This window comes from Phoca vitulina, unplaced genomic scaffold (genome assembly GCF_004348235.1).
Source record: "Phoca vitulina isolate PV1807 unplaced genomic scaffold, GSC_HSeal_1.0 scaffold42, whole genome shotgun sequence".
NCBI classification, from domain to species: Eukaryota; Metazoa; Chordata; class Mammalia; order Carnivora; family Phocidae; genus Phoca; species Phoca vitulina.
Window position 1 is genome coordinate 841,040 of NW_022589745.1, and position 27,853 is coordinate 868,892.

General features: G+C 56.5%; 1 protein-coding gene across 1 annotated transcript in view; it reads left to right on the forward strand.

Moving 5' to 3' along the window:
- The first annotated feature begins 5,006 nt into the window (after window positions 1-5,006).
- The window catches only part of TPO (thyroid peroxidase), a 43,969-nt gene continuing 21,122 nt past the window's right edge, over window positions 5,007-27,853 (forward strand). Inside the window, exons 1-6 of the mRNA XM_032430125.1 lie at window positions 5,007-5,639; window positions 11,033-11,117; window positions 15,416-15,585; window positions 18,027-18,159; window positions 23,734-23,863; window positions 25,540-25,746. Coding sequence (XP_032286016.1) covers window positions 5,510-5,639; window positions 11,033-11,117; window positions 15,416-15,585; window positions 18,027-18,159; window positions 23,734-23,863; window positions 25,540-25,746 — 855 coding nt within the window. The 5' untranslated portion in view covers window positions 5,007-5,509. The remainder of the gene's footprint in view (window positions 5,640-11,032; window positions 11,118-15,415; window positions 15,586-18,026; window positions 18,160-23,733; window positions 23,864-25,539; window positions 25,747-27,853) is intronic.

Below are 27,853 nucleotides of genomic sequence, written 5' to 3' on the forward strand. Positions count from 1 at the left end.
GTGTATGCATGAGCATGCAGGCGTGTGCGCATCTAGGTGTGTGTGCATGCACGTGTTTACATGCACACGCATGTGTGTGTGCATGTGTGTGCACACCAAATGCACAAGGCATTCACTGTATTTAAAAATGCATAATCACAGAGTGTCAGCAGTGACCTTGGAGGACCACAGCTAGAAAGAGGTGGGTACAAAGCCAGAGTTCCAAACTCCATTTTAGCACTAACTGTGCCCCGTCGGGCTTGTCCACCAGGCAGCCCTCCTGGCAGCTGGGGAGCACAGACGCCCGGGGCAGAGGGGCGCAGACCCTCGTTCCTGCGTGAGCCCCGAAGACCTCAGTCCCACCTCCACACCCAGGCAGTGGTGCCGCTGCTGCTGATGACGACAAGAAGGCCGGCTTCCCAGATCCTTCCCACCGGCCGCCCACACCCGGAGGCCACACAGCCCCGCGGCTTCCGGCCGGGCCTCACCACGGGTCAGAGCCACTGGCAGAACAAAGGCATGTGGGCTCCCGAGCTCCGCTCTGACCGCCTCCCCGGCATCTGTCACCTTCTGTCTGTCACAGAACGGTTTATGTACGTGTCTCGTCTCCAGTTCCAGCCGGCTTCGTCATGTCCTGTAGCTTCAGAGAAACAGACTGAAATTTATTTTTGCTAAGAGAGTCGCGGGCATTTCTAGCGTAACCCAACTCAGGGGTAAACCCCTGGTCCCCTCGCCCCACACGAGCCCACTACTAAACTCCGGGACCCCGTGTCCCCCCCACACCCGATCCCCTGAGGGCACGGCCCCTGCCCAGAACCCACCCCCACGGCTACCAGCCATGTGGCCCCTGGGCTCTTTCTGGATTTTGTCACAAAGTACTTCCTGCTCCTTGAAAACAAGGCCCCCCAGCACCCACAGCTGGGCCTCCAGTGGGAGAGGATGGAGGCGACCCCAGGGCGCGTGCGCTTCCAGCAGGTTTACTTTGGGGCCTGCTCAGTGTCCTCACTCTGGCTAAATACACCGATGACAGGAACTGGTCCTTCACAAGGAGAGAACCTGGTGGGCTCTGATTTGGGCCAAATTGTTCACTTTCTATCAACTCAACCAGTATAATCTCGCTGGGCTGGACTCTGTCTTTGTCACCAAGGGGGCGGAGAGCAGACCGCCCCAAAACGGGCCACCTGGGCCTGTCGGTTATTCTCAATAACAGTTACCGAAGGGACAGCTGTGTAGGGAGGAGCCTCGGAAGCTCCTCTGTCCCCCTGGGAGCAGGAAGTGTCCCGGGTGAGGGGTTCCCCCGCGGCAGGCGGGGGACGTGCTTGTCACCAGGGTGGGACGTTCAGAGCTGAGAAGGCTGTGTGGACGACCCCGGTACTTCTTACTCATCGGCCACCCCAGCCCAAATCCGGTTCAGAGTTCCTCATGATCGGAAGCTCCCAGGTTGGATGCCCCTTGCCCGTCAGTTCCTCAGAGTCTTTGTCATTTGTCTGAAGAGTACACGGGCCGCCTGCCTCGGGCCATTTTTAGGTCAGAAGGTCATTGCTGGGCCTCCGAGCACGGGGAGTGAAGCTTCCGTGTTTCTCCTGTTAATCTGTCTCACGGCCCCATAATTCCTTGTCCCACGAGCAGACCGTGGGGGTAGAGGAGGATTTTTCCTTCCCTTCCTTCCAAAAAACCAACTTTCTCGACCTGATTTCAGTCCCCGGGATATTTAGATCATCTGAGAATGTCATTCCTCATTCAACGCCACAACTTAAGTGTGAGTTCCTCGGTGACGTCCCTAGGCCTGGCCTTTTCTGCGCTGGATGCAAGTGTTTCAGGACGTGTCTTCCCCTGTCCCCAAATGCCTTGCTGTGCTGGAGGGAAACTGTCAAGGACCAGCAGAACCACCTGCACAGAAGCTGTCCGCGGGCCGTCGGTCACACCCACAACCCCAGTGTCCCCGGGGCAGCTCGGCAGGGCTCTCTTCCACGGGGTGGATGCCAGCTCCACCCAGCGACCCCACAGAGCGCTTCTCAGGAGGTCAAACAGGACGTCTGGGGGGGAGCAGGGACCACATCGTAGACCCAGGTGACAGTCACACAGGTCCCAGGCCCTGACCCACTGGCAGGTGACGTCCATGCATGGCTGGACAGTGGAGCTGATCTTGAGTCTGCATCTCACTCCCCCACTGGGACAGTAGGGTTTATCAAATACAAGCATGGGATTTCTGTTAATACTGAATTTCTAAAAAGCACTGGATGAATTCCAAGTACAGTATGTCCCAAATACTACATCGAACATGCATACTTTTTTTTAAAAAATGTGCTGTTTCTCTGCAATTCATATTTATCCGGGTGCCTGCATTTTGTCTGAAAATAACTTTCCTTTTATTTATTATTATTATTACTATGTTAATCACCATACATTACATTATTAGTTTTTGATGTAGTGTTCCATGATTCATTGTTTGCGTGTAACACCCAATGCTCCATTCAGTACGTGCCCTCCTTAATACCCGTCACCAGGCTAACCCATCCCCCCACACCCCTCCCCTCTAGAACCCTCAGTTTCTTTCTCAGAGTCCATCGTCCCTCATGGTTCATCTCCCCTAAATAACTTTCCTGGTCTGAGTGTCTCTGGCTGCCGTAGAATCCCCGTGGAATCCCCCCAAATGGAGGAGACTGGCCCTGGGGAAGGGGCGTCCTCTGGGAGCCAGGAAAGGACGGGGGTGATTCCTGTCACAGCGGGCTTGCCCGGACCTTCCAGGGACCCCCAGACCCACGTTCCTCCCTGGCCCTTCAGGGCTCCACTTGGAAAGACAGCTCAACACCGACCAAAGCATCCTACTGTTCTAGCCATCCAAGAATTGGCTCCTAGACCCAATGATGTGTCACAGGTGATGCTGGTCTGATTTTCGTTATGGGTGTGGGATCCCAGGACGGGGTCACTCATCACCCATCCTTGCTATTACCCCCCACCACTTCCCCGAATCTACATCATGTTCCTCCAGGAATTTCCTTGTCTCCCTCGGAACTTCTTGTCTATTTTTTTCTTATGGGGAGAGGAAGTCTATTCTTTCCCATCATGTTCCTCCGACCGTCCTCCTCCTCTCTGAGCCTGTTGCCTGGCATCCGTCCCCCTCTCCCTGTGCTCCCTGGGGCTGCTAGCTCAGTGCTAGCCGAGCCTGTGATGCTTGCAAGCTGCTCCTTAGAGAGCTCTGGTCTTTCCCGCAGGGCCTGGACTGCCCGTCCTACCCTCCCACTCCTGGCCAGCTGCATCCTTGTGTCTTCTCTGAGGCTCCATCCCGGGAAACACTCCTGCCAAAGTCTCTGAGAAACCGATGTGTTGTCATTCTGGGTCTTTGCTCCTTGCATCTCTCGACCTGTTCTATGTGATTGTCTTCCTTGCTCTCTGGGCGCACTCTTCATTGTGTTCAGTTAATCTTGGAAGAAACTCACCAAGTAGCATAGCTAAATATGCACATTTCTAGATGGTAGATTATTTCTGCAATTTGATGTTGGGTCAAAAGACTAGGGCATCTTAAAAGAAATGCTACAGATTTGCTGTCTAGACTGAGCCTCCTGTGGACGCTGTGTCCCTTTTCCCTACGTCCCCATCAACACGGGTGTTTTCTGCTGTCGCTGTGACAGATGGGAGGACACCTTGTGATCTAGTGGGCGTTCTTGCTCAGGTTCTGAATGCCAGCTTCCTCGTGCCCCTTGAATACCCGAACACCACTGTCCGTCCACACGCTTCCTGCACCCATGCTCGTCTCCTGGGCTGGGCTGCCACAAACTCCCACGGACATCGTGGCTTCCAACAACACAAACCTATTCTCTATTATTCTGCAGGTCCTGAGCCCAAAGGGAGCCTTCAGGGAATAAAATCAAGGTGCCGCAGGGCTGGTTACTTTTGGGGCTCTGGGGGAGAGTCTGTCCCCTGCTCTTTCCAGCTTCTGGGGCACCTGTGTTCCCTGGCTTCTGGTCACATCCCCCCCCCCCCCCCCCCCCCCCAGCCCTTCCTGCCTCCGTCCCATAAGGATCCTGCGATTGCACCTCACCATCTAATCATGTCTGTAGAGTCCCGGGTCCCAGGATTCAGGCGTGATGTTGCTGGATTGCAGCCCACCACGCCCCTCGAGGCACTGGTGCCCGGAGCCTTCTACTGGGAAAGCCTGTCTTTCTGATCCACATTCTCTCGCGGGACGACATGTTACCACATCCAGCTGCAGGTCCACGGACACCGTTCCCACGTGTATCCTTCCACACAGACTCCAGCCCAAGCTCCAACGGCGTATTTGCAAACCCTACCAGCTCGCTGCCTATGTGTGCGTTCTATACCTCAAATTCAGCATCCAACCCTGAACAAGTCCTCTGCGGTTCCTGCCTGTCTCCTTCCCCGGCCTCCCAGAGGCAGCAAGGGGATTGCCATGAATCAGGCCAGCAGGCTGAGCACGGCTGGCCTCCCTGCTCTACCCAGCAAGCCCAGGACTCTCCTAAAGAGGTGCATCTGGTTGTTCCTCTCACAAGACTCTGATGGTCCTAGACCTTTGGGGTCTCTGTCATGCTGATCATGGCATTCTTATGCTGAAAACTCCTGATGCGCTAATCTCCAGGTGACTTTGCCTAATGGTTTCAGAACTCGATATTGGCTCCACTGGAGAAGATGCAGTCCTGTGTGAGGAATCCTGAAGAAGAGAAGAAGGGAGAGAAGGAGAAAGATCATTTTCATGTAGTAGAAACCCGAGAGACTTGGATGGGACACAGAGTCTACATCTCCGTTAAGACAACCAGGACGGAAGGCTTGGTAACCGTGTCATCGTTAGCCGGAGGAACCACTGTGGACGCGTGCTGGGCTGGCCACATGCGTCTGAGGTGCGCAGGCTCTGAGGAGGGCAACCTCGGAAACCCTTCCTCCTTCAACTTCCGAAGGGAGCCATGGGCCCCTCTCAGACTCGTGGTGCAGGTCCGCCCGGGGTCAGAGTGGGGAGCCCTGCTTCCTACACAGGGTTTCCTTGCTCACCCAACGCCGGGAGAGGCACCCGTTCACCGTCTAGGCAGGAGTCAGTAATGGCCCACAGCTGCCCGGCCTCAGTGGCCCACCTGACCGGCACGGGGTTGGCGGCCTCAGAAGATCGAGGTCCTTTTCCAGAAGAGAAGGCCAGCATCACGAGGGGTGACTGTAGCTGGCTTTTTCTTCCTCAACAAGCACACCTCCTTCTCCTTCTTTCTAGCTGGGGGCCAGGGCTCCGCCTCACGAGGACCTGCTTGCTTGTGACGGCTCACGGAAGCCTGGCACAAACCCAAGGAGATGGGGCCGCCCCGGCTCCTGACGCTCGAGTGGACACCGAAGCACAGGGAGGGTTTATAGGGCGGCAGCTACAGCCCAGCGCTGCTGGACTCTCCATCCGGGAGGCAAGTCAGAGTCTTCCAGGCTTCAGACCCAAGCTGGTGGGACGCCGTCGGCGGTGCCGAGACTTAGTGAAGAGCCAGATGACAGTGTCCAGCTAACAAGTTCCCGGAAAAGCAGCTCCGCGGACGTTGCCCTGATGGCCCGCATGTTCTTGGCCGGTTCCGCCGTTAGAATGAGAGTGCTCGCGGTCCTGGGCGTCACGCTGGTGGCGGCCTGCACACACAGCTTCTTCCCCTTCCTCCTGAGAGGCAAGGACCTCCTGTGGGGTGAGTGACAAATAAATATCATCTTTGACCTCATGAAGCCACAGTCCACAGCCACCGAAACAGAGAGCAGCGAGGCGGCTCCTGAGAGTCAGGGGAGACCCGATCCTTCCATGTTTCCTCCCGCATGTCTGAGAAGGGAGCAGGGATTCTGGAGGGTGGAAGGATCGAAACACAATCCTGTCTGAAGAACAACTCATGTCCTCTGACTATTAATGAGACTCTCCATTTTACCTGCTTGAATATTTGGGGAAAAAAATGTCTTTGGGAGAAATTGCTTATTCCTTTGCTGTAAAGTCATTTTCTGTGAGTGATGTGTGTGCTGGAACCAGAGTGCTACAGTGTCAGGTGGGGTTGAGAAAGGGTTGGGGTGGTTAAAAGGATCACAGCTCAAACTCTGCTTTTGTTTGGCTAAAAAAGAAAAAGAAAAGGCACCAAACACCTTGAAGGGCTTTGACTGGAGCAGAATGTCGGAGGTGCGTCCGGCTGCCAGCCCCGGGGACGCAGACGGCCCCCAGCAGGCTCCTGCCTGCCCGCAGCCTGGCGGGGCTTCTGCGGACCCGGGCCCCTCACTCCTTCCTCGGGAGTGGGAGGACCCTCGTGCTGACAGCCCCTGCCCCACCTTGACTTTGCACAGAGGACACACATGTGGAGTCCCACTTTCCCCAATCCCACTGAAGTCGGGGCTCCGTGACCACATGTCCTTCACAGACGCCTGTGCCCCTAAGAAAGCACCCAGCCCATCCCAGGCGGCAGGAAGCTGGAGGCAAGCGCTGGGCTCAGAGAACGCGGGTCTGCCCGCGCCCCTTCCCTCGCACACCTACCGCACGTAGGAAACCGGGAAATCATCCGTCACGGGGACCCCCTGACGTGCTGCACTGTGTAGGCGCGCTGCGTCTGGAGGACACCAGGACACAAATCAGACGCACGTTTCAGCCCGCCGCGGGGAAGGCGATCTCATCTCGCCCACGTGAGCCAGTCGTCCCAAGGCCCCGCACGCCACGGTGTTCACAAGTGGCTTGTGAATTAATTGATTTGCCCTTTTATGTCATACTTATTAAGGCCCTAGAGCCACAAAACCACGATAACAAAAGTTGGGAGTCCTGTGGCTGATGGTGAACAAGTTGTGCATCAGCCGACCTCCAGAGCAGCAGGCCTACCAGCAGCACACTGTTAGCTCTGACGTCTGATACCTGCAGCTTTCATACAGACGTTTATTATTGCCTGTCTCGGAGAGTTTGATTTTCTTTTTGCTGTAGCTTGGACGAAGTATATAAATCACATACAGTGCAACATCGATCAGAATGCTGCACGTCGGGGGTATTTAATTGTTAATTGGAGTATTTTGAGGCTGGCTTATTAATCGTTTACTTTACAAATTACTTATTTAGAAAATATTTCTCTGATTGTGTTCGATTTTACATTCATTAATAGAAGAGACTTTTTCCCAGTTGACAACGAGCTAATGGCAGCTTTCACTGGTGAACCTTCTTTGAAAGATCATTGTTATTGCGCACATTTCACTGTTGCCAATTTAACTCCTGATACTGCTGTGCGTTTTCGTGGGTTTGCGTTCTTATCACAGGACTGGGGTCTTCGTGGAGCCGGCAGCCTGGAGGTGAAGCTGCCTGTGGGCTCGCTTCTGGGCACCTCTCCCCTGCGCGTCCAGTCTACTCACAGCCCCAGAGGGCCCCAGAGGCCCGAGGTACTGCTGTGTCCAAGCTCCCTGTCCCTCTGGGTCCTTCCGTGAAGCCCCACACCCAGGACTGGAGACTGGCTGATACATGGTCAAGGACACACGTTAAGTCCTGGACATGCACACCTGAGGGTCAGGCTGTGGTCTGTAGCCATCTGGGGGACAGGAGCGAGGCCAGGGCACCCTTGCACGTACATGCCGCTCGAGTCTAGCTCAGGAAAAGCCCCAGAGTGGGATTCCAGGAGGGCTCAGCTCAGAAATGCATGCATGGCCCTGTGGGTCTAAGAAAGAAAGGGTGGGTCCCTTCTGCAGAGCCCGAGGATGTCCTCACGGAAGTCATATGTTGGTCAACACAGAGGGGGATGCGTGTCCTCTGTGCAAAGTCGAGATTGATGCACAAGCATCCTTACGGCAGACGTTCCCCCAGGTTACAGCTGCTACGGAAAATAAGGTGCACACGGACCGCGGGAAGCAGAGGCCCCTCCTGCAGATTGGGGAACTTAGGAACCAGCCTAATGAGGGGACGCACTTAACAAGGAAAGTTGGCAAACTTTATTCCAGTTGCTTGGGGTTCAGCAAACAGGGATTAGTTACGTCAGGATCCAAACGCAGATCTCTGAGCAAAACCAGCTCCTCAGAGTCAGTCAGCGGTGAGACTTGGGGGCCTGCACCGTTTACGGCTTCAGAGGAGGAAGATTTCGGCGTTCTTGTCTTTAACTGTTTTTAACAAGCACTCTTTGGAAACAGTTGACTTGCTGCTTCTTGCTGAAGTATGACGTTCACTTGCATAACAGCTTCCCAGACTCCAGGCCTCTGACATGTGAGATGATTATGTCCCAAGGAGAACTTTCTTTGGGGGGGACCAGGACCGTCTTCAGAAGGCAGGTGTCTTCAGATGGGACAAGTCGTGGAACTCTCTGGAAGTCAGTGTTCAGAGCTGGAAAGAAGGGGGCCGGCTCAGGTCGCGAGGTCCACGATGCTGACTGCCGCTGTGAGAGGCTGACCAGCCCTGGAGGAAGGAGCTGAGGTGGAGGAGGGGCTGCAGGGTCTGTGAAGGAAGGGCAAGCCCGCCGTCCCGGGCAGGACCGAACCGAGCCGTCACCGTCCACGCTGTGGGGATTTATAGGAACACACTGAGTCCTCTGGACACCAGAATGGATTTCTCCCCCTTTCTTGCTCACAGGTCCCTAAACACTAACCCTCCCTCCCCCCATGGCTGGTATAAAGATGCATTTGTTATGTTAATAAGGAGACTTTGGAAAGCCCTCAGGTCACCCAAGGATGGAGACTTGTGGCCAAGAGCACCAACCGTGTGATCAGGGGGTTGGAATTTTCCGGGCCCCCAACCCCGCCTCTGGGCAAGGGGAGGGGCTGGAGGGTGAATCAGGGCCAGTGCCCAGGGACTTGTCTACTGTGTCTCCGAAATGAAGCCTCCATAAAAACTCAGAAGCACTGGGTTCGGAGAGCTGCTGGGTTGGGGACCCCGAACATTCCCACATGCCACCGAGCTGGCCCCACATGTCCCAGGGAGAGATGCTTGTTTGCTGTGGGCCTGACCCTGCACATCTCTCCTTCGGGCTGTTGATTTGCATCCTGAGTAAACTGATCAATGGAAGTGTTTCCCTGGGCTCCGTGAGCCACTCTCGCAAATTAAGGGAGAGGAGGAGGAGGTCCTTGGAACCTCCCTGGTGTAGCCTTTGGCCGAAAGCACAGGTGCCGGCCTGAGGCTGGGGACCAGCGTCCTGTGGGCCTGAGCCCACATCCCGAACCCCGTGGCAGGGCTGGCCGTCTGGAGGAGGGAGAGCAGAGGGCCACTTGCGGCGGCCGAGAGCACTGGGGATGAGAGCAGAAGAGCCGCCTCCTGCAAACGCTTGGGTTTGTGGGGCCCTCTGCCAAGAGCTTCACAAATCACCTGTTTCACCCTCAAAATAACCCTCAGGGTGATCAGAAGTGAGACACTGGGCCTGGGGGCCAGTTTCAGACCAGGCTCCAAGGCGGCCTGGCTCCAGAGCCCCTGCATGTCACCACCGGGCACAGGGTCAATGAGCAGGGCGACTGTTACATCCGGCAAGTGAGGGGCCATGCTGGCTTTGGGGATGAAAACACGAGCCATGAGGGCTGTGCAGTGGGTTTGGAATCACAGATGCACGGTACCCCTGCTTTTGTGGGTTCTCCCCTGTCCCTGCAGGTCCGAGAGAGACTCCGCAAGCCCAGCTTGGTCTTTGGAGCCCCTGCCTGTTCTGGGGGTTTCTGCCTCCTTGGGCCCACCTGCTGGCCCCTTGTTCACATTCCACAGCGAGCCCCCCTGAGCTCGCAGGCCTGGGCCCTGGCAGAGCGGCCCCTGCCCCACGGTGTGCTCCCCAGACCCTTGCGGACGGAGGGTCACCCAGCACTTGGTGGCTAATCACTTCTCCCAGAATCCCAGGGACAATCCACATGGAATTGTGTCTTTCTTACAACACACTCAGAGTAGACTGGGGAGGACAGGAGGGGCAGTGGAGAGGGTGCATGCAGGTGCCTGTGCTGGGTGCTGCCCCGGTGGACCCCCGAGTCTGCTGGGGTCTCTGCCCTCGGCACCTGCTGTCTCAGGATCTGCAGATGCTCCTCACAGTTCAGAGGCTCTTACTTCTTCCTGCAACAAAATCATTAGTGAAGTTTTAGGACAAGGACACCTGCCAAGTGTACTCACTACTTTAACAGATTTTCTGGGATATGCTGTGCCCACTTCATCCTAAATATAGACATTTACCATTCTAAAAACAGTTTAATTCCTATAAAGGTGTATATGCTCGAAAACATTCTGATAATCTATTTATTTTTACAAATAAATGCATTTCCTTTGATAAAGTACTGATTATGCAAAAGATATATTAGTAACAGAAGCTACTTGTGTGTGTCACTCGAAGAACTTGTCTACTTTACGTTATTCATGTGGAACCTCACATTTCAACCCAGAAATGGAATCTCACATTATTTTTTTAGTCTAGGTTGCTATAACAAGCTACCACCAACTGGGTGGCGTATAAACAGGAGACATGCATTCCTCACGCTCCAGAGGCTGCAGGTCCCAGATCGAGGAGCTGGCACATTTGGGGTCTGGTGAGGCTGCGGGGACATGCATCCGGCTGCGTCCCCGCTGGCTGGGGCTCTCAGCCGTGTCTTACTGATCCCACTGCAGGGGCTCCACTTGTGACTGTCCTCACATTGTCACGCGGGGGGTGAGGCTTCAATATACGCATTTTGAGGGGCCATGAACGTTTAGAGCATAGGACTTGTTAAACTTTTCAAGCACGAAGTAAAAGAAAATGCTAGTCTTGTCACTGCAAAGTGCTGGCATGTTTAAGTAATTTATCTTTTGTCCGGTGCGCAACTTAAAATAGGGAAATATTATGAACTTCCTGCGCCTCTTTGTTAGGGAACAAAGTACTCGGGGTTCTCTGGACTAACCAGAGGTGGTCTGGCAAGCGGGAAGCAAGAGTGGCCGACGACGCTTGGAGGCGGTGCGAGCGTGAGGGTCCGTGTGCTCCTCGCACTCCAGGGGCAACTCTGCAGGGGGAGCTCATGCCCACTGTGAGGTGGGGGCCTGGCCAGGAGCCATGGGCTCGTGGCTGCCTCATGCTGGACGCGGTGGAGGACACTGAACGTGGCAGAGGGTGGCTGTGCATGAACCTGCGTCATTGTGCCATACGTTGTTCCACAGGACGGAACAGAGACTCTGCTGTCATCAGCATCGTGGAAGCGAGCAGGCGCATGGTGGACGGCGCCATCTACCACACCATGAAGAGGTAGGCTTTCCGCGGGGGGACGGGGGGCAGGCCACTGGGGGATGGGGCTGCCCCGTGTACTTTTCACCAGTGGTCCAAAATCTCCACTTGACCTCATGTGCGTTCATTCTCTTTCCTGGCTTCGTGGGCAAGATCCTGAAAGAACCGATGTTCAGTCTCAAATTCTGTCTAGCAAACCCCAGAGCAAAGCACGGTGATCTCACCGGGACTCAGTACTGCAGTCCCGGTGGCAGGCGGGGGTCCTGGCAGCACACGGGGGTCCTGGCAGCAGGCAGGGGTCCTGGCATCGGGCAGGGGTCCTGGCGGCGGGCGGGGGTCCTGGTGGCGGGCGGGGGTCCCGGGGGCACATGGGGGTCCTGGCGGCACGTGGGGGTCTTGGCATCAGGCAGGGGTCCCGGTAGCACGCGGGGGTCCCGGCGGCAGGGGGCTCCTCGCTGGGGGGCAGTAGGGAGGAGCTGAGACCAGAGAGGGGGGCTGGGCTAAAGGACACCGTGTCACATGGGGCCCTCCGTGCAGGATTAAGTCTACCCACCATTCAGGTTTAAGTCATTAAGAAACACCTTGATTTTACATATATAATTGACATCAGTATTGAGCACATTGTGGTCTCACATGAGATATTTGTAAAGCAAACAAAACAAACAGTAAAGAGCAGGTTTTATCCTCCAAGCTTATTTCGTTGGCGGCTGGCTAATACTTCTATAAGCTCTCGCTAGGGACGGTGGTGTCCCCCACACGGTCATCGAAGCCGGAGCTGCTGCGTCTGTGCGCCCGAGACCGGGTCCGCAGAGCAGTGCACGCCCTTCCCCAGACGCCGGGTCGCCCCGCGGGCGTCACCCGACCCTGTGCTCACGGACCCACACTTCGTCTTCACAACCGACACATCCTTTACTCACTTGCCTGGGAGCCTTCCTACAGGCGTACAACGCTGGGCGTGGCGGGCTGTGCGTGGGGCCCTCCGGCCGCCGGGGGTTCGTTCTCTTCTGGGATCGAGGTGGGTGTGTCACACGCACCCTTGCTCTCAGCTCTTTCTCTCACAGTCCTTTCTGACTTCCAACTGCAAGTCCTCCTACTCCAGTGTCTCTGATCTTCTAAAGCTCCCGCCCCTTCCCAGACTCGCCACTGGGCACACTGGCCATGGGGTGCGGAACCCACACCTCCATAGGGGAGGGTCCGCGTGCCCGCCTTCTGCCCTGGAGAGGGTGGTGTCGTGTTATACGGGCCGTAGGGCTGTTTTGCGGAGGAAGACACCACCTCTGCCTTCCAACGCTGCCCCCCTTTTTCAGTAGCATCCACGCCCAGTGTGGGGCTTGAACTCAGGACCCCGAGACCAAGAGCAGGTGCGCTGCTGACTGAGCCCGCCAGGCACCTCTCAGAGCTGCCCGTTTTCTGAGCATCCTGGTAAAGGTGGACGAAAACAAAGACAGTGCCCTTGGCCTCACAAAGTGTCGAGAAATAACCCAGAGCTAGGGAGACTGTCCCCCAATAATATCCGACCCCCGTGTACACCACCCTGGCATCTTGCAAACTTTTTCGAGGGGACCCTTTCACCCTCCAGTGACCGCTCCGGTGGATCTGACCGGCAGGGCTGGGACCACATCCGTTTATCCCACATCCCGTTCCCTGGGTTCAGCGGCTGCCCCCAGCACTCCGGGCTGCAGGGGGAGGCAGACAGGCCCTGCTTGCGGCGTCCTCCCAGCTGCACAAACCAGATCCTTTGGGGTCTACCTCAGGAGGCCAAGGGCTTCACCCTGGGTTCTGAACTGACCTCTGCCCTCGGCCAAGGGGAAGGTGTCCACCATCTCAGGGCCCCGATCCGGCTGTCTTGTCCACGGGTCTGCCAGCGAGCTGAGGCTGGCCTGAGTCTCCTGCCATTGAACTCTGAGGACAAAGAAATGGGGTAATTAGGGCAAAATAAGGAGGTGGGAGCGTGGCCACTGCAGACTCCCAAGGGGGTCTGGCTGCCCGTGCGGGCTCCGTCCTGAAGAGAAGAACTGGCCTAGGCCCTTCCCTGAAATGGCCTTTCTAAGTCCGCCTGTGCCCATGGGGACGTGGCCCCTCACGTGGCCGTGTTCACGAGGTCTGTGGCCGTGGGCTTTGTCTCAGTGCTTCATGCTGGGACATCAGCGCCCTGGTCTGTGGCCTGGGGACCGGGCTGCAGTGGGTCTGGGCCCCTAGAAGGTTCTGCTCACCGGCTCACTGGTTTGCTTGGAAACACGGCGAGAAGGTCACCGCCTGCCTTTCCAGGGACGTTTGCCAAGCGGGTAGCCTTGGAAGATAGGGCGCCTCCCTGCACAAAGGGGAAAGTTTGCTCCCTGTCGATGTAACAGCGGGGGGCGCCTGGGGTGCAGGTCAGGTCTGCGGCCTGTGTGCTACAGGGGTCCCCCGGCCGAGGCTCTGAGGCCGCCACACGTGGCCCAGGGCCTCCATGAGGAGAGGGGCACTGGCCTCCGAGGGCTGCTGGAGCACGTTGTCCCAAACCCAGCGGCTTAATCCAGCACGCGTGGACGGTCACACCATCCTGTGGGTCCCAGTCCATCATGGACCTCCGTGGGCCAGAGTCCAGGAGTCTGTGGGACGCCAGTCCTTCTGAGACCCGGGAAACCTCCCTTTCCTCACCTTCCTGGCTCTAGAGGCTCCCATGTTCCCCAGCTGGGCCCTTCCTCTGTCTTTGGGGGGCGACGGAATCTCTGACCACTTCTCCTCCCCGCCCCCCGTCTTCCTCCTCCCCTCGTAAGGACCTGGTGGTTGTGTGGCCTTCTGGATAACCCAGGGGAAGAGCCCCATTTATCCTCAGCTGATTAGCAATCCCAATTCTATCCACAACATAATCCCCTTTGCTAAGCAGCCAGGCCTGTTCACGGGCTCTGAGGGGTCCAACTTGGACATCTTTGGGGGGCTGTCCTATCTCCCCCAGAGTCTCAGGGAGCCCCAGAAAGGCCAGAACTGGCACTGCGGTGGCTGGGGTCTCATGTCTGAGGCCAGGGTCCTATGAATGGGGCTGGCGTCCTGTGTCTGGGGCCGGGGTCTTGTGTCTGGGGCCAGGGTCCCGTGAATGGGGTTGGGGCCCCTTGTGTGGGGCCGGTGTCCCATGTCTGGGGCCGGGGTCCCGTGAATGGGGCTGGCGTCCTGTGTCTGGGGCCGGGGTCCTGTGTCTGGGGCCGGGGTCTTGTGTCTGGGGCCGGGTCCCGTGTCTGGGGCCAGGGTCCCGTGAATGGGGCCGGGGTCCCGTGAATGGGGCCGGAGTCTCATGTCTGGGGCCAGGGTCCCATGAAGCTCTGCAGGCTGGTGTTCATGACGACATGGTGTTATAAACACACAGGCAGGCCTCACATACCGTGTTTTTATAGATCATGCGCGGTTATAGATCATGCACATTCATAGGGACGTCAGGTTTTCTCTAAAGTATCTGCCGTGGACGCTCACAGTTCTTGTGTTTTCTGTCACTGGCCGTCCACCTGATGCCAGCTACCTGACTCTCAATGAGCGAGATTTGTAAAATGGGCCTAATTACGCCATTTACCACCCGAGGTTTTCAGAAGTAATAGCCTGAGGTATGCGTTGTGCTCGGCACAGCACCTGCCACCCTGGTTTGCTCAGGGAGCCTGCACGTTTGGGCTTATCACTAACACACGGAAAGCTTCGGCGGCCCGCTGGCTCACAGCCAGTGGGACCACGGGAAGCGGAGCTCGGCTGCTTCTGCAGCGTGAGGAGCCGCAGATCCCAGGGCAGCTGGAGGGGCTTCCCTCCAGCCGCTGGCTCTTCCTGGGGCCGCGGGGCTCCACTCTGCAGGTGCCGCCCAGGTAGAGGCCGGCTCGGGCCCCCTGCCCCCTGGGTCGCTGTGGGCAGGGGGCTGGACGGATCCCCCGGGGCTGGAGCTGTTGGAATGTGAGAGGCCAGGGACGCAGGGCGCTGGGGACAGGGCACGGTGCTTCCTGTCCCCCCACAAATGGTTCTGTTGCCCTGTTCCGCCCTGTGGGGGTTGATTCTCTGACTGGAGGGGACGGGCCGGCCTGCAAGCACTTGCTGGCCCCAGGAGCCCAACAGGGTTGCACACACTCAGGGCCCCTCTCTCACTGGCTGGAACACAGCGAAGGCGTCTAACTGGATTTTGATGAGAAGGTTTATCTGCCCCAAGTCCTGTCCCTCTACGGCGGTCCTGGTGAACGGCCTCCGGATACGCCCACCCGAACCCGCACGGTGCTGGTCCCTGGCACGTGCTCTGCTGAAGTGAGTAGTGATTACTTTGAAAGCAGCCATAAACCAATAACCCGCTTTGTGTCTCCTCTTTGCCGCAGGGACCTCAGCAAAAGAGAGATCCCTCGTCCATCACAGCTTCTGTCTTTTTCCAAACTCCCTGAGCCAACCAGCCGAGCCATCGCCCGAGCGGCCGAGATCATGGAAGCTTCCGTGCAGGCCCTGAAGACAAGCGTCTCCGGGAAGCTCGGGCGATCTCGGCCTCCCACCGGTGAGCCCCCCGAGGTGCCCCCACCTGAGCAGCGGCCCCCGAGGGGCAGACTGCAGGGACTGCACGGGGCACTTCTCACTCGGCTCCACGCTCGGACACGGCGGATCCTTAACCGCTGCTCGAACAGGCATGAGATTGTGTCTGGGCTCCCTGGGAGGTACCTGTCCCTGTGATGTGGGGCGGCGGCAGTGTGGCGTCCAAGCGGCGGTTTCCGGGGACCGGTCGGAAGGCTGGGAGCTGCTTGCAGGGCTGTTCCAGGAGGCATGTTCTCCTGGGAGCTGCCCGGGGCAAAGCCCCTCCCCGCTGCGTGGCCGTGGCCTCCATGACTTCCTCCGAGGCTTTGAGAGCCAGTCCACCCGACCCTGACCCTGACATGGGGACAACATGGGCTACGGGCAGAGGAGCTGCCTCAGAGGAAGGCAGCCTGTGGGCCAAGGCCGGGTGCTGCCGGCCGGACCGGGCGGTCTGTGCATCCTGGGATAGGGCCTGGAAGACGGGCTTTGGGACAATCAGACGTATCCAGGCTTCTTCAGTGTGGAGTCACGGCCCGCTTGCTCTCTGAGTGCTCCCTCCAAAAAGGGCCAAGACACTTAATGCTGACTTAGCCTTTGTTTCTTTTACTTTATTTTTTATTTTTTTAAATCTGTTTATTCCAAGTTTTTATTTAAATTCTAGTTAGTTAACACATAGGGTAAAATGGGTTTCAGGAGTGGAATTTAGTGATTCCTCACTTACCTACAACACCCAGGGCTCATCCCGACAGGTGCCCTCCCATCCCCCAGCCAGCCCATCCCCCTACCTCCCTCCAATAGCCCTCCCTCTGTTCTCTAGTGTTAAGAGTCTCTTACGCTTTGTTTCCCTCTCTCTTCTTCCCTTCCCCTACGTTCATCTGTTTTGTTTCTTAAATTCCACACATGAGTGAGATCATATGGTGTTCGTCTTCCTGTGACTGACTTATTTCACTCAGCATAATACCCTCTAGCTCCATCCACGTCGTTGGGAAAGGCAAGATCTCATTATTTTTGATGGCTGAGCAATATTCCACCATGTATAGATATGTCGCTTCCTAGTTAGCCTTTTGAATAAGACAGGTTAGCCAAGTCAGGACTCACCAGAATTCTCAGATACCACACTTAGCAGGTTCAGTTGACTTCATAGCAACCAACGGTTCATCAGACATGGTTTTGTTTCAAACTGTGGGGCTGAGCAAGGGCTCTAAGGCCGGCCGTGCGTGCGCGGACCCCCAGCCCCGGGTACCTGCTCCAGGGTCAGTGCCCTTGCTCAGCTCTGGGGAGGCAGGTGCCTGGGGAGACGAGGCTGGGGGTTTGGTCCAGCCCAACATGCAGAACCGAAGAACCGGCTGATTTATGCAGTTTCCTGAGGTTTCCGTTGTCAACAACGTGGACAGGAGTGGACAACGTGCAGTGTGAGAAAAGCAATCCTGGCAGTACACGTGGCCCTGTGACCTCGTCAGCGTGAAGCGTCTACAGCCGCGTGCGGGCACCCAGTTTCCGGGCTCCTTCCTGGCCCTGCTTCTGTTCATTGCGTAGCTGTGACAGTATATGGCTCCGTGCAGGGGACCCGGTTTCCTCCCACGGGTGCCTGAGCGCATCCTGTCAGGAGGGAGCTGTGCTCAGCCTCATGAGGAGTGCGTGCTCATCCGTGGGCAGAACGGGAAGCCCGGCCCCAGGGTCATTCTGCTGTTCGCACAGAGCCACCGGCAGACACGGCTCCCTGCATCACCGAGAGGCCAGTCTGGTTTCTCTCCGACTTAGAACGGAATATGCGTTCTTTCCAGAGCTCCTCTAGCGAGTCTGAACCTCACCGGTATCTGGCTGTTGTCTCTATGGCATTATCTGGAGGATTTGTACAAACCATCTTGGAGAGTGACCGATGATTCCGTCTAGGAACACACAAGAAAGCAGGCCTTGCTCTGATTTGTTGAATAAACAGCAACAGCATTGGGGAAATAAATAGAGATAAGCCTGCTTTCTGGGGCCTAACCTGGAAAGAGTGGCAAGGAGGGAACCAGAAGCCAGTGCTCGGAGAGAAGGCAGGCTGCCCGCACAGCTGACCGGGCGGGCTTGGGGGAGGGTAAGGACCGAGCTTTGCTGGACGCACGGCCTCACTGCCAGGGTGCGGAGACGCGTCGGGGATGCGGTCCCACAGGTGGGGTCAGGGGTCTGACTTGCTTTTCTGAAAGGTCACAAAGCAGACATAGGTTTTAAAAGCCCAAATCCTCGCAGTGAGGAAGCGCGCGGGGATTACAGAGAGTGACTGGTTTGAAGGAGAAGGAGCCCTCGCCCCAGAGGAGACGCGGCTGGTGTGGGGGTCCCCCGTGCGGAGGCTGGGGCCCCGTCTGAGACCTCCTTACCGCGTGTACGGCCACAGGTAGGCTCGTCATTGCAAATGGTGGTCAATGTGCTGTTGTTTCTACCCAGACGTCCTACCGGAAGATGTGCTGAACACAATTGCAAACGTGTCCGGATGCCTGCCCTACATGCTACCCCCCAAATGTCCAAACACCTGCCTGGCCAGCAAGTACAGGCTCATCACGGGCGCTTGCAACAACAGGTAGGCGTTTCCGTCGGACTGGCTCTGTCTTCTGGTGGCAGCTGGGCCCCAGCAGGGTTAGAGGCCATCCCGAGGGGGGCTGCAGACCACTCGGGTCTTCTCCCGCCTCTGAGTGCCCAGGACCACCCCACCTGCCCCACCCCATCTGCGGGTGCCCCCCACATGACCGCATCCACCAGTGTCCCCTGGACGCTGCCCCACCCTGTCTGCAGGTGTCCCTTAGACACCTGTCCACTCCATCTGCGGGTGTCCCGACGCTGCCCCACCCTTTCCACAAAGTGTCCCCTAGAGTTGGGTTCTGGGAAGGCCCAGGAACCCTGGGCTCGACTGAGATCAGAACCCTGAGAAGGATGAGGAGGCCCAGACGTCCTTTGGGTGGAGGATGGCCACGGGGCCCAGGACACAAGTCTGCACCAGAGCAAAGCCACCCAGGTACTGGAGGGCAGCACGACGATGGCCCTGTCCCCGGGGAGGGAGCTGGGAAAAAGATGGCTGTCCTCCCTCCCTCCCTTCCTATATTTATTCAAACACTCTGAGCGCCCTGAGCCAGGCCCTGTGACACCTGCTGGGGAATACGACAGACCTGTCCTCACAGAGCTGAGGAATGGGACCACGGGCCCCAGTGGGTCCAGCATAAACAGGACTAGCTCCCATTTTTATTACAGAGAGCTTCGCAGTTGGAAGGCTAGGTCCTATGATGACTGTACTCCTGGACTAACCAGAAACGCAGAACGAATCTCAGAATGAAACAAAACGGTGGCGCCCACGTGGCTGGTCACGGGGCTCACGGGGACTACTGCCAACAGACGGGCACGTGGTCCAGTCCACGGTTCAGGACAGAGGGTGGTGCTTGAGTGGACCAAATCATCCAGGACACGTGGGATTTCCCAGATGATCAAGGTGCCCTCCTGCACTCTGCTAAAGCCACTTCACACCAGCGAGGGTGTCCCCTCTCCGGCCCCCTCCCCGGGAGGGCCTGGGCCCCTCAGCTCAGCCTCCCAGGTCCCTTCACAGGGGCAGGACGTCCGGCCCAGCCCTGGGGAAGCCCCCCGCCACTGGGCGGGCCTGTCTCCTCCGTCAGCCGCCTGCTCCCCGACGGCACGGGGTCTGCCTGGGGTGCAGGCTGCGGAGGGTGGGAGTCCTCTGTGCGCACAGACGCCCCGCTCGGGGCTGCTCTCACATGCCACGTGCACATGTGCTCTTGCAGCCCGGGTCCAGCCCCCCGCGCAGGTTCTGTGCCCCGGGCATGTTTAACCCCGGTTTGTTCAGATAGAGGGACTAAGGACAGGACAGATATTTCTTTCTGGCATGTATTTTTCACCTGAGAAAGTGCATTTTCCTTCTGGATAGTTCTGGTTATTAAGCTGAGTTTCTAGAGCATCCAGGTTAGAGTGTGATCTTTTATTTCCGTTTTGAAGGCACGTTTGTGACCAGCAGGAAGCTAGGACTGCTATTCGTTTGAGGCTCACCAGTGGTCAGACTTCTTTACAAGGTTTCCAAGAATTCAGTCTCCGATATATTGGTCTTTACCACCATGTTATGCTGCCTATTTTTTACTAAAATTTCACCAATATTTCTTTTTGATTTGGGGGGGGGTTGTTTCCTTGTTACTTCCTTTTTTCTAGACTAACATGGACGCGCCGTGGGCTGTTCTCCGCTTTCTTTTTCTTCCTTAACGGCGTCACTTCTTACCCGGTTGCTGCTGCCGGGCGGTGAACCACGGGGTCTGGCTCTGCGTATTGACTGTTGTTGGCCGTCATTCTATCTTTAAGCCAAATGTGACTTGGAATTTAACTGTATAACTTCTGAATTTCCAAATGGTGGATTGAAAAGACGCCTCCATTTCTGCTAGTTTTCCTGCAGTGTGGGGTGATGGGTGGGCGTCCCAGGTGTGGGATGTGGCTTCTCATGTTCGTTTTCCCTTTACTGAGAATATGCCAAGTGCTGGGATCACCCCGCGCCATCAGTTAACGGAAGTGGGAAAGAAGGATTTCTACAATCTACAATCTTCCTCGTTTGTCGGATGTGATTGGTGCTGCAAGGGCGTTGCGTGCGTGGAAGCAAGTGCAGTGCATGTTTGCGGGGGCCCTACTCTGCTCTCGGGAGCGTTGCCCGGTGGCTGCTCAGGTCCCCACATCGGCCCGGGTTTTCCGGGCCTGAGTGTGTGGGCACGCGTGCGGCTCTCATCCGTTACGGTGAACTCAGATCTCTGCTGGGGCTGCTGGATGTGACAGTGACCACTTGATGGCTCTCACCGGCATTCTGGGCCCTGTTTCTGCCTCGTGAACAGGAAGGATGCTTACCTGGCAGAGCGGTTTCTGGTTTTTGAGAGAGAGAATGTCTAAAGGTCCTTGCATGCAGTCTGCAATCCCGATACTGTAAGTGTTGCCATGATTTTCCCCACGAATGACCAGGCGGTATCTCACCTCTTGGATCCTGGCCCGAGGCATTAGCCACGGAGGACCATAAATGTAATTCCATGTGCCTTTTCCTGCGAGCAAGGCTCCCACCATCAGGCAGCTGTGATGTATTCATCTGTGGCGATGGCTGAATCTCAAAATTACAGCAGAATTTTCCCGGCTCAGGCTTAACGTCAAATTAACGATGACTGCTCACAAGCCTGGCCCTCACCGCCTCTAACCCGCCCACCAGACGGATGGAGATTGCAGATGACGTTTCTATCCACACGGTGACAGAGACACCGACCGTCACTGGACTCACTTGCTTCATGCCCAGGCCTGCCAAACGGACATCCTGCGTGGACACAGAGACGGACTGGGAACAGCCTTCCGGGCTGCAGGACGGGACCCATCTCTGTTACGTGGTGATTCTGTGTGGAGCCTCATCCTGGGAGAATTTCTGATCTCAGAACCCATGAGCGCCTAGAGGAAGTGATATATTCTGAAGGCAAAATCTGATTCATGCATTTGAGTTATAGGCCGAACCCTGACCTACCTGGGTTTAGTGTTTAATTTGGTGTGTAGAAAATTCTCTGCATTAATTTGTTGAAACAATTGTCAAAACCCAAACTAAATGTGGGATCGGTCTTCCAAACATGCGTGAACAGGCATTATGTCCACCGGCACCTGCAGACTCACCCACCGGCTCCCTTTTCCATCAGGACACCTGCCACAGGGTCATATCCACACTCACTGCTTCTTCTCTTTTGTGGTTTGACGTAGCTCGTGAAACCATCTGGCAGAGGTGACGGCTTGTGGATCTTACTGGAGTGGACGTCCTTCACATGGTGGTCTCTCGTAGGGAGGCCTGTGTTTAACCTGCTTCAAACTGTAGCCACCAGACAACAGAGCTCAAGCGACACTAAGGTCGTTTACAATACGGATGCTTGAACTGAAACAAAACAGCACCCCTGACGGGTGCATGCGGCCCCTGAGGCCCCAGGACGCTCGTAGAAAAGTAGATGTTGCTGGTGTGGGTTTCATGCCTGACATACGTGGCCCATAACATGGGTACGAATGATGCCAGACTAGAGAAGTTTCCAGAGTTCTTGGAGCATATCGAGTCCATGCCCATGATGGAAAAGCACGGCATCGATCAACCACGCACTCGCGAGTCTGCACCACCTACAATCAGGGAGCTCCAGCCCAAGGCCCGCGCACCATGGGCTGAGTTTTCTTACGCTTCAGGCTGACGGACAGTGCATCGAGCACGGTAGGAGCCACTCTAGGTCCTGGGGCCACGTGGGGACTGTCTGGGTTTGCGTGTCCCGTCCCCTGCCCTGCTGCCCACGTGTGCACCACTCGCAGATGAGGGTGTGGAAAGGTTTCGTTGCCACAGAGGTCAAAGCTCCATCGCGGTTCCCCAAGCATGAGACACTTGGTGACACTGCATCTCCTCAAGCAGACACCACACAGTTCCGGTGCTCCCACGTCTGTGGCCGGGAGGACACCCACGGCGCCTCCCAGCATCCACTGTGGACTTCCATCCACGCTCTGGTCAGGCTGGTAGTTGGACCTGCCTCTCTCTTTAGAACCCGGGGTGTCACGGCATCCAGGGTGCTGGAGCCTCGGAGAGGGGCGCTAGCACTTCCAAACATCACAGCACAGACAGCTGTGACCTTGTAACCTCTCCTCCGGAAATGCTCCCACCTGCTCACTCCGTCAGCTTATGACCCTTTCCCTCCCACGGCCCAGAACCCAACACTAATAAGCAAGTGATTTGGAGCTAAAGGTCGACCCCATGGCGGCAGAGATTCTTCTGACACAGGAGCGACGCCGGATGCGTCGTGGGGAGGCCGTGAGAAGGTCTCCGGATGGCACCGAACACCGCCCCCGGCACAGGCCGCGCTCTGTCCTGGGCTCCCGCTGGGCAGGCTGAGGCTCTGGCTGGGAAGGTCAAGTGCACACCCTTGCCGAGTGTCCATAAGACAGGCGAGGGCCACAGGCTCTCATGACAGCCTACAAGCTACTGAAATATAAAGTCAATCAGCAAAAAAATCATGGCCTAAGCAGTTAAAAGAATATTTCATTATTTTTAATGGAGTGAAATTATACCTCCCCCCAAGCAGTGGAATTTCAATAAAGAAAAACCAACTGTAATGAATCTGACACTAGAGCGCACACCAATCTCCCCACACTGACTTACTGCCGCTAATTAAATGCATTGCTGTCCCATGTCATTCTACAAATTGAGCCACGATGGTGCGCTGGAGATCAGTGAAGGATGGATAATAGGATTCTCCCCCACGCACCGCCCCTGCAGACGCATGGAAGTCCCCATCCCACCTCCTGCAAGCAAGGCCCTCGGGAGGGCTCCTCGAGGGGCAGTGGCGACATGAGTGACGCAGCAGTGAAGTCCTTTTCCCTACGCCCGGGGCCGTGTGGCGCCATTAGGAGAAGCGTGGTCTGTTCAGTCTGTCACGGGGGCCAAAACTGCGTCTCGCCTCCAGATGTGCGGACTCTTGGTTGTCCAGACTAGCGGCCTCCCTGGGTAGCTCACGGTTCCTTTCACCGTCAAGCAGAGCTTCTAAATCAGTCACGTTTATGGAAGAATGATCCACGTATGTAGCCTCCTTAATCGTGATCATAACGTGTCAAAACAAAGCAACGGATTTTTAAATATTTATATTTCTCAACACTCCAAAAACTTTACAAAATCATTCAGCTTGTCATGAATCTCTTAGACTTCACATCTTAGATGTTCCAAGTGTCTACACATCGGATGCATGAGACACTTGTTGAGAAGTCTAGATCCCGATCTTCTCCAAACCTAACCCTTTGGCCGCGTGGCCTCCCGAGCCCAGACACTTGTCGACCGCACACCTCCAAACTGGCCTCGCGCACACTTCTTTGCAAAGACCCTGCAACAGCCGTCAAGCGCCCCCACTGGGTGCTCCCACGTGATTTGTTTGACAAATGCCAAGGGGACCTGAACACTGTAATGATTTTATGTCCAAATTATCCTTTAAAACACACACACACACAAATTTTTCTCTAACAGAAAATTCCCATTTCATTTGGCTCTTTGAACTGATATTTCCATTCTCACTCAGCTATCATCTTTTTCCAAATGTAGGCTATCTCGGGGTTGCAAGTCTCACGTTTGTCTCCACAGAGACCACCCCAGGTGGGGAGCCTCCAACACAGCCCTGGCGCGATGGCTGCCGCCCGCCTACGAAGATGGGGTCAGTGAGCCCAGAGGCTGGAACCCCCACTTGCGGTACAACGGCTTCCCACTGCCCCCGGTAGGTGCCTCCACACACTGTGCCAACCGCGCTGGAACCCGGTCCCCGTGGCGCTGCCAGACGCCGCCGTCTTGGAGGACGCCAGCCTGCTGCCGAGACCGGGCTCAGGGCAGAGTGCCCAGCAGCGTGCTCACAGAGCCTGGTCCTCTCCACCCTCCCAGAGCCTGTGCTCGCCAGCTTGGGAGCTGAGGCGCGGAGAGATGCAAGTCACCAGCCAGTGACTGGGACGATGCAGATTTAGATTAAGGCTCGTCCAACTCTCTGCTCTTCACAATCATTTCGGTATTTTGGGTTTTTTTTTAAGATTTATTTATTTGGTTGCGGGGGAAGAGCAGAGGGAGAGAATCCCAAGCAGACTCCCTGCTAGTCCCGGAGCCCGATGTGGGGTTTGATATCACGACCCTGAGATCACGACCTGAGCCGAAACTAAGAGTCAGTTGCTTAATCGACTGAGCCACCCAGGTGCCCCTCATTTTGGCATTTTGAAATAAATTCCTTTACCCATAGGCAGAGGATGATGTGTGTTCAAAGATACTTACCAGTTAAGTAATTCACTCATTTATGCAAAATGATGGTTGCCGCTTTACTCCCAGAGGCAAATTATTTGCTAAGCAAACTCATATCCAATCCACTGATGAATTTGGTTAAAAAGTGGATATTTTGCCCTCAATTTGACTACTTGCTTCCATCAATAAACCAGTCTGCCTGGTTTTGTACTACGTGAGACAATGGAATTCTCCAGAAATATGACCGTGATGCTCTGTTCAGCATGAGCAGTCAGGATCTGACCACACCAGCTTGGGGCCGGTACCCCGTCCACAGGTTCTCTACGGATCAGCATCCTGAGCTGTTCTTCCAGACCGTGGCTGAGCAGGACAGGTGCTCCTCGCAGCTGGGAGCAGCGTGGGAGCTGGTGGCTGGGCCCGGTGGGGCGGCACGGGCCCCTCCAGCTGCGCTCGTCCCCCGTACATTTCTGCAGGTCACTCTCAGCCTCCACTCTATTGTCCCTAAATGAGTTAGGAATACCTTTTCCATCCTGCTAGATGCCTGTTCAAGCCCCGGGGCTCTCTGAACTCTCGGAGTTAAGGGACCAGGATTCTGTAAACCGTATTTGCCAGAATTACACGGCTACTTAGAGCAATCGAAGCTCAGAAGTCTTTCACGCAGGCTGTTAGGTTTCTGCTCCTGCTGAAACTACTCAATGTTCCCACCCTCCAGTTCTGGAGGTGAGGAGTGTGACGTGGGTCTCACGGGGCTACGACCAGGTGTGGGCGGGGCTGCAGCAGAGCCTCTTCCCGGCCCCCCAAAGCCACATCCCCTCTGACCACAGGCAGGAGAGGCTCTCAGATTCTAAGAACCTGCGATTGCATTGGATCCACTTGGAACCCCAGAACTTGGAACCCCAGAACTTAGAACCCCTGAAGAGCCCCTGTCTCAGGGTCCTTACAGTAATCACACCTGCAAACATGTCCAGGCCTGGAACAGCCCTCCTGGCCCCCGGGGCCCACCCTCTGAGTCATGGCCATTATCACATGGATGGCTCCCAGTCCCGAGTGAGTGCCCTGGCCTGTGGGCTCCCCGTCCCCTGAGCAAGTGTCCCCGACCTTCAGGATCCCTCAGTGTCCTCTTTCTCTGCAGATGTCCATCCCGCATGACAGGCTGGTCTCTCTCATCAGGTCCGGGAGGTGACAAGACAAGTCATTCAAGTTCCCAACGAGGCCGTCACAGAGGATGACCAATATTCTGATCTCCTGATGGTGTGGGGGCAATATATTGATCACGACATTGCGTTCACGCCTCAGAGCACCAGCAAAGCTGCATTTGGGGGAGGAGCTGATTGCCAGCTGACCTGTGAAAACCAAAACCCATGTTTCCCCATACAGGTAGAATTTTAAACTTTTATTATTTATTATGAAAATAACAGATGTCATTTAAAAAATCAAACAGAACTATAAATGAAAGGTCAAAACCCCCATTTGTCCTGTACAGGGAGCGGGGAGGTAACAGCTGTTGGGAAAACCCTGTGCATTGTCCGTGCATATGTGTGCATAGCATGTGCGTGCGTGTGCGTGCTCGGCACCTGGTGCGGGTCACTTAGCTGTAGTTAGTACACTTCTCCCCATATCATTAAGTGGACAGAAATTTGATTAAGACTTCTTAAAGTCTTAAAGTATGCATTATAACTTATTAACCCACTTGCTTGTTCATGAGCATTTAATTTCCGAGCTTTGCTGTTTTCACGCTCACAAATAACGAAGCAGGGCACGTCTGTGGACGTGAGCCGTGTGCCCGTGTAGCCCTAAGGGGCAAGCTGCTGGGCACAACACGGCAGCGCCAGAGGGCGGTGCACAGGACGATCGCCACGGATATTGCCAAATTGGTCTCCATAAATACCATTCTCCTTCCCCTCTTACCAGCGAGGAAAGACACCACACAGGTGGGGGTGTTCATCGCTTCTCTGTAGAAAACATCTTGGAGGCTGGCAGGGGGCACTTCCTACCCAAGAGCAGACAGTCGGGGTCGCCTCCTCACCGGCACCTGCCCCCTGCACCTTCGCCAAGCAGCCACTCTGTTCCAGGCTGTTCCAGGCTGTGCTGTGTGGCTGGAAGGGGGACCCGACCTGGAAGGGCTTTCTGGTGGGCGGGCCAGATAAGAAAACCAGCAGTTAGGACGCTTTGGGCATCTGCAGAGGAGGCCCCAGCAGGCCGGGCATCTAAACAAAATACACCAAAGGGAAAAATTGGGAGAAGGGGTAAAAGAGCACAGCATAGGGGCTGCATTGATCACAGCTACCTTAACTCCAGTCCCCTCTCGGCACGCTGACCCCGGCGTGGGCGGGGGGCCCCCCTCGTGGCATGCTGACCCCGGCGGGGGCGGGGGCGGGGCTCCCCCTCTCAGCACACTGACCCCGGTGGGGGCGGGGGACCCCTCTCGGCACGCTGACCCCAGCAGGAGCCCGTGGCAGGCTGGAACTGAGGGCAACAGGCAAGAGTGGACCCGCAGAGAGCGCTGCCCGGCGGCCCAGGGCCGCGGCCAGCCTGAGCTTCCAGTGTCCGCAGAGGCTGGGTGACCCCATGTGCCCTCTCCCGCAGCTGCCCAGCAACGCCTCGGGGACTGCAGGTGGCGCCTGTTTGCCGTTTTACCGCTCCTCTGCCGCCTGTGGCTCCGGGATCCAAGGCGCCTTCTTTGGCAACCTGACCTCGGCCAACCCGCGACAGCAGATGAACGGGCTGACCTCGTTCCTGGATGCGTCCACGGTGTACGGCAGCTCCCCGGCCTCGGAGAAGCAGCTGCGCAACTGGACCAGTGCCGAGGGGCTGCTCCGGGTCAACACGCGCTACTGGGACACGGGCCGCGCCTACCTGCCCTTCACGCGGCCGCCCGCGCCCACGGCCTGTGCGCCTGAGCCCGGCCCTCGCGGGACGGCCGGAGCGCCCTGCTTCCTGGCGGGGGACGGCCGTGCCAGCGAGGTCCCTGGTCTGACAGCCATGCACACGCTGTGGCTGCGCGAGCACAACCGCCTGGCGTCCGCGCTCAAGGCTCTCAACGCGCACTGGAGCGCCGACACCACCTACCAGGAGGCGCGCAAAGTGGTGGGCGCCCTGCACCAGGTGCGCAAGGTCCTGCGGCGCCCCGCGTGCTCGTGGGGGCGCAGGGGGCGTGTGGGTGCGGGGCTCAGAGTAGAAAGTGGGATCCCGGCCCGCAAGCCGAGGGCCCGAGGCTTCCGTTACACACGCAGCTCGGTCTGGACAAGGTCACCTGCGAATTATGAAAACACGCGCAGTTAGTGACATAAAAGTGGGAGCCATATAGGATCTGTGAGCAGGGTTTAGGTAGATCTGGAGGACAGCATACAGTGTGACCTGGAAACCTGTCACTGTTTCAAATAGCTTGTCGGACATGATCTGACCTTGAACAAAGTGGTGTCCGAGTCAGGCTCAGGCGAGTGGTTCCTGGGCTCCCGCTGGGGTGTCTTGCCCCCGCTTCTGC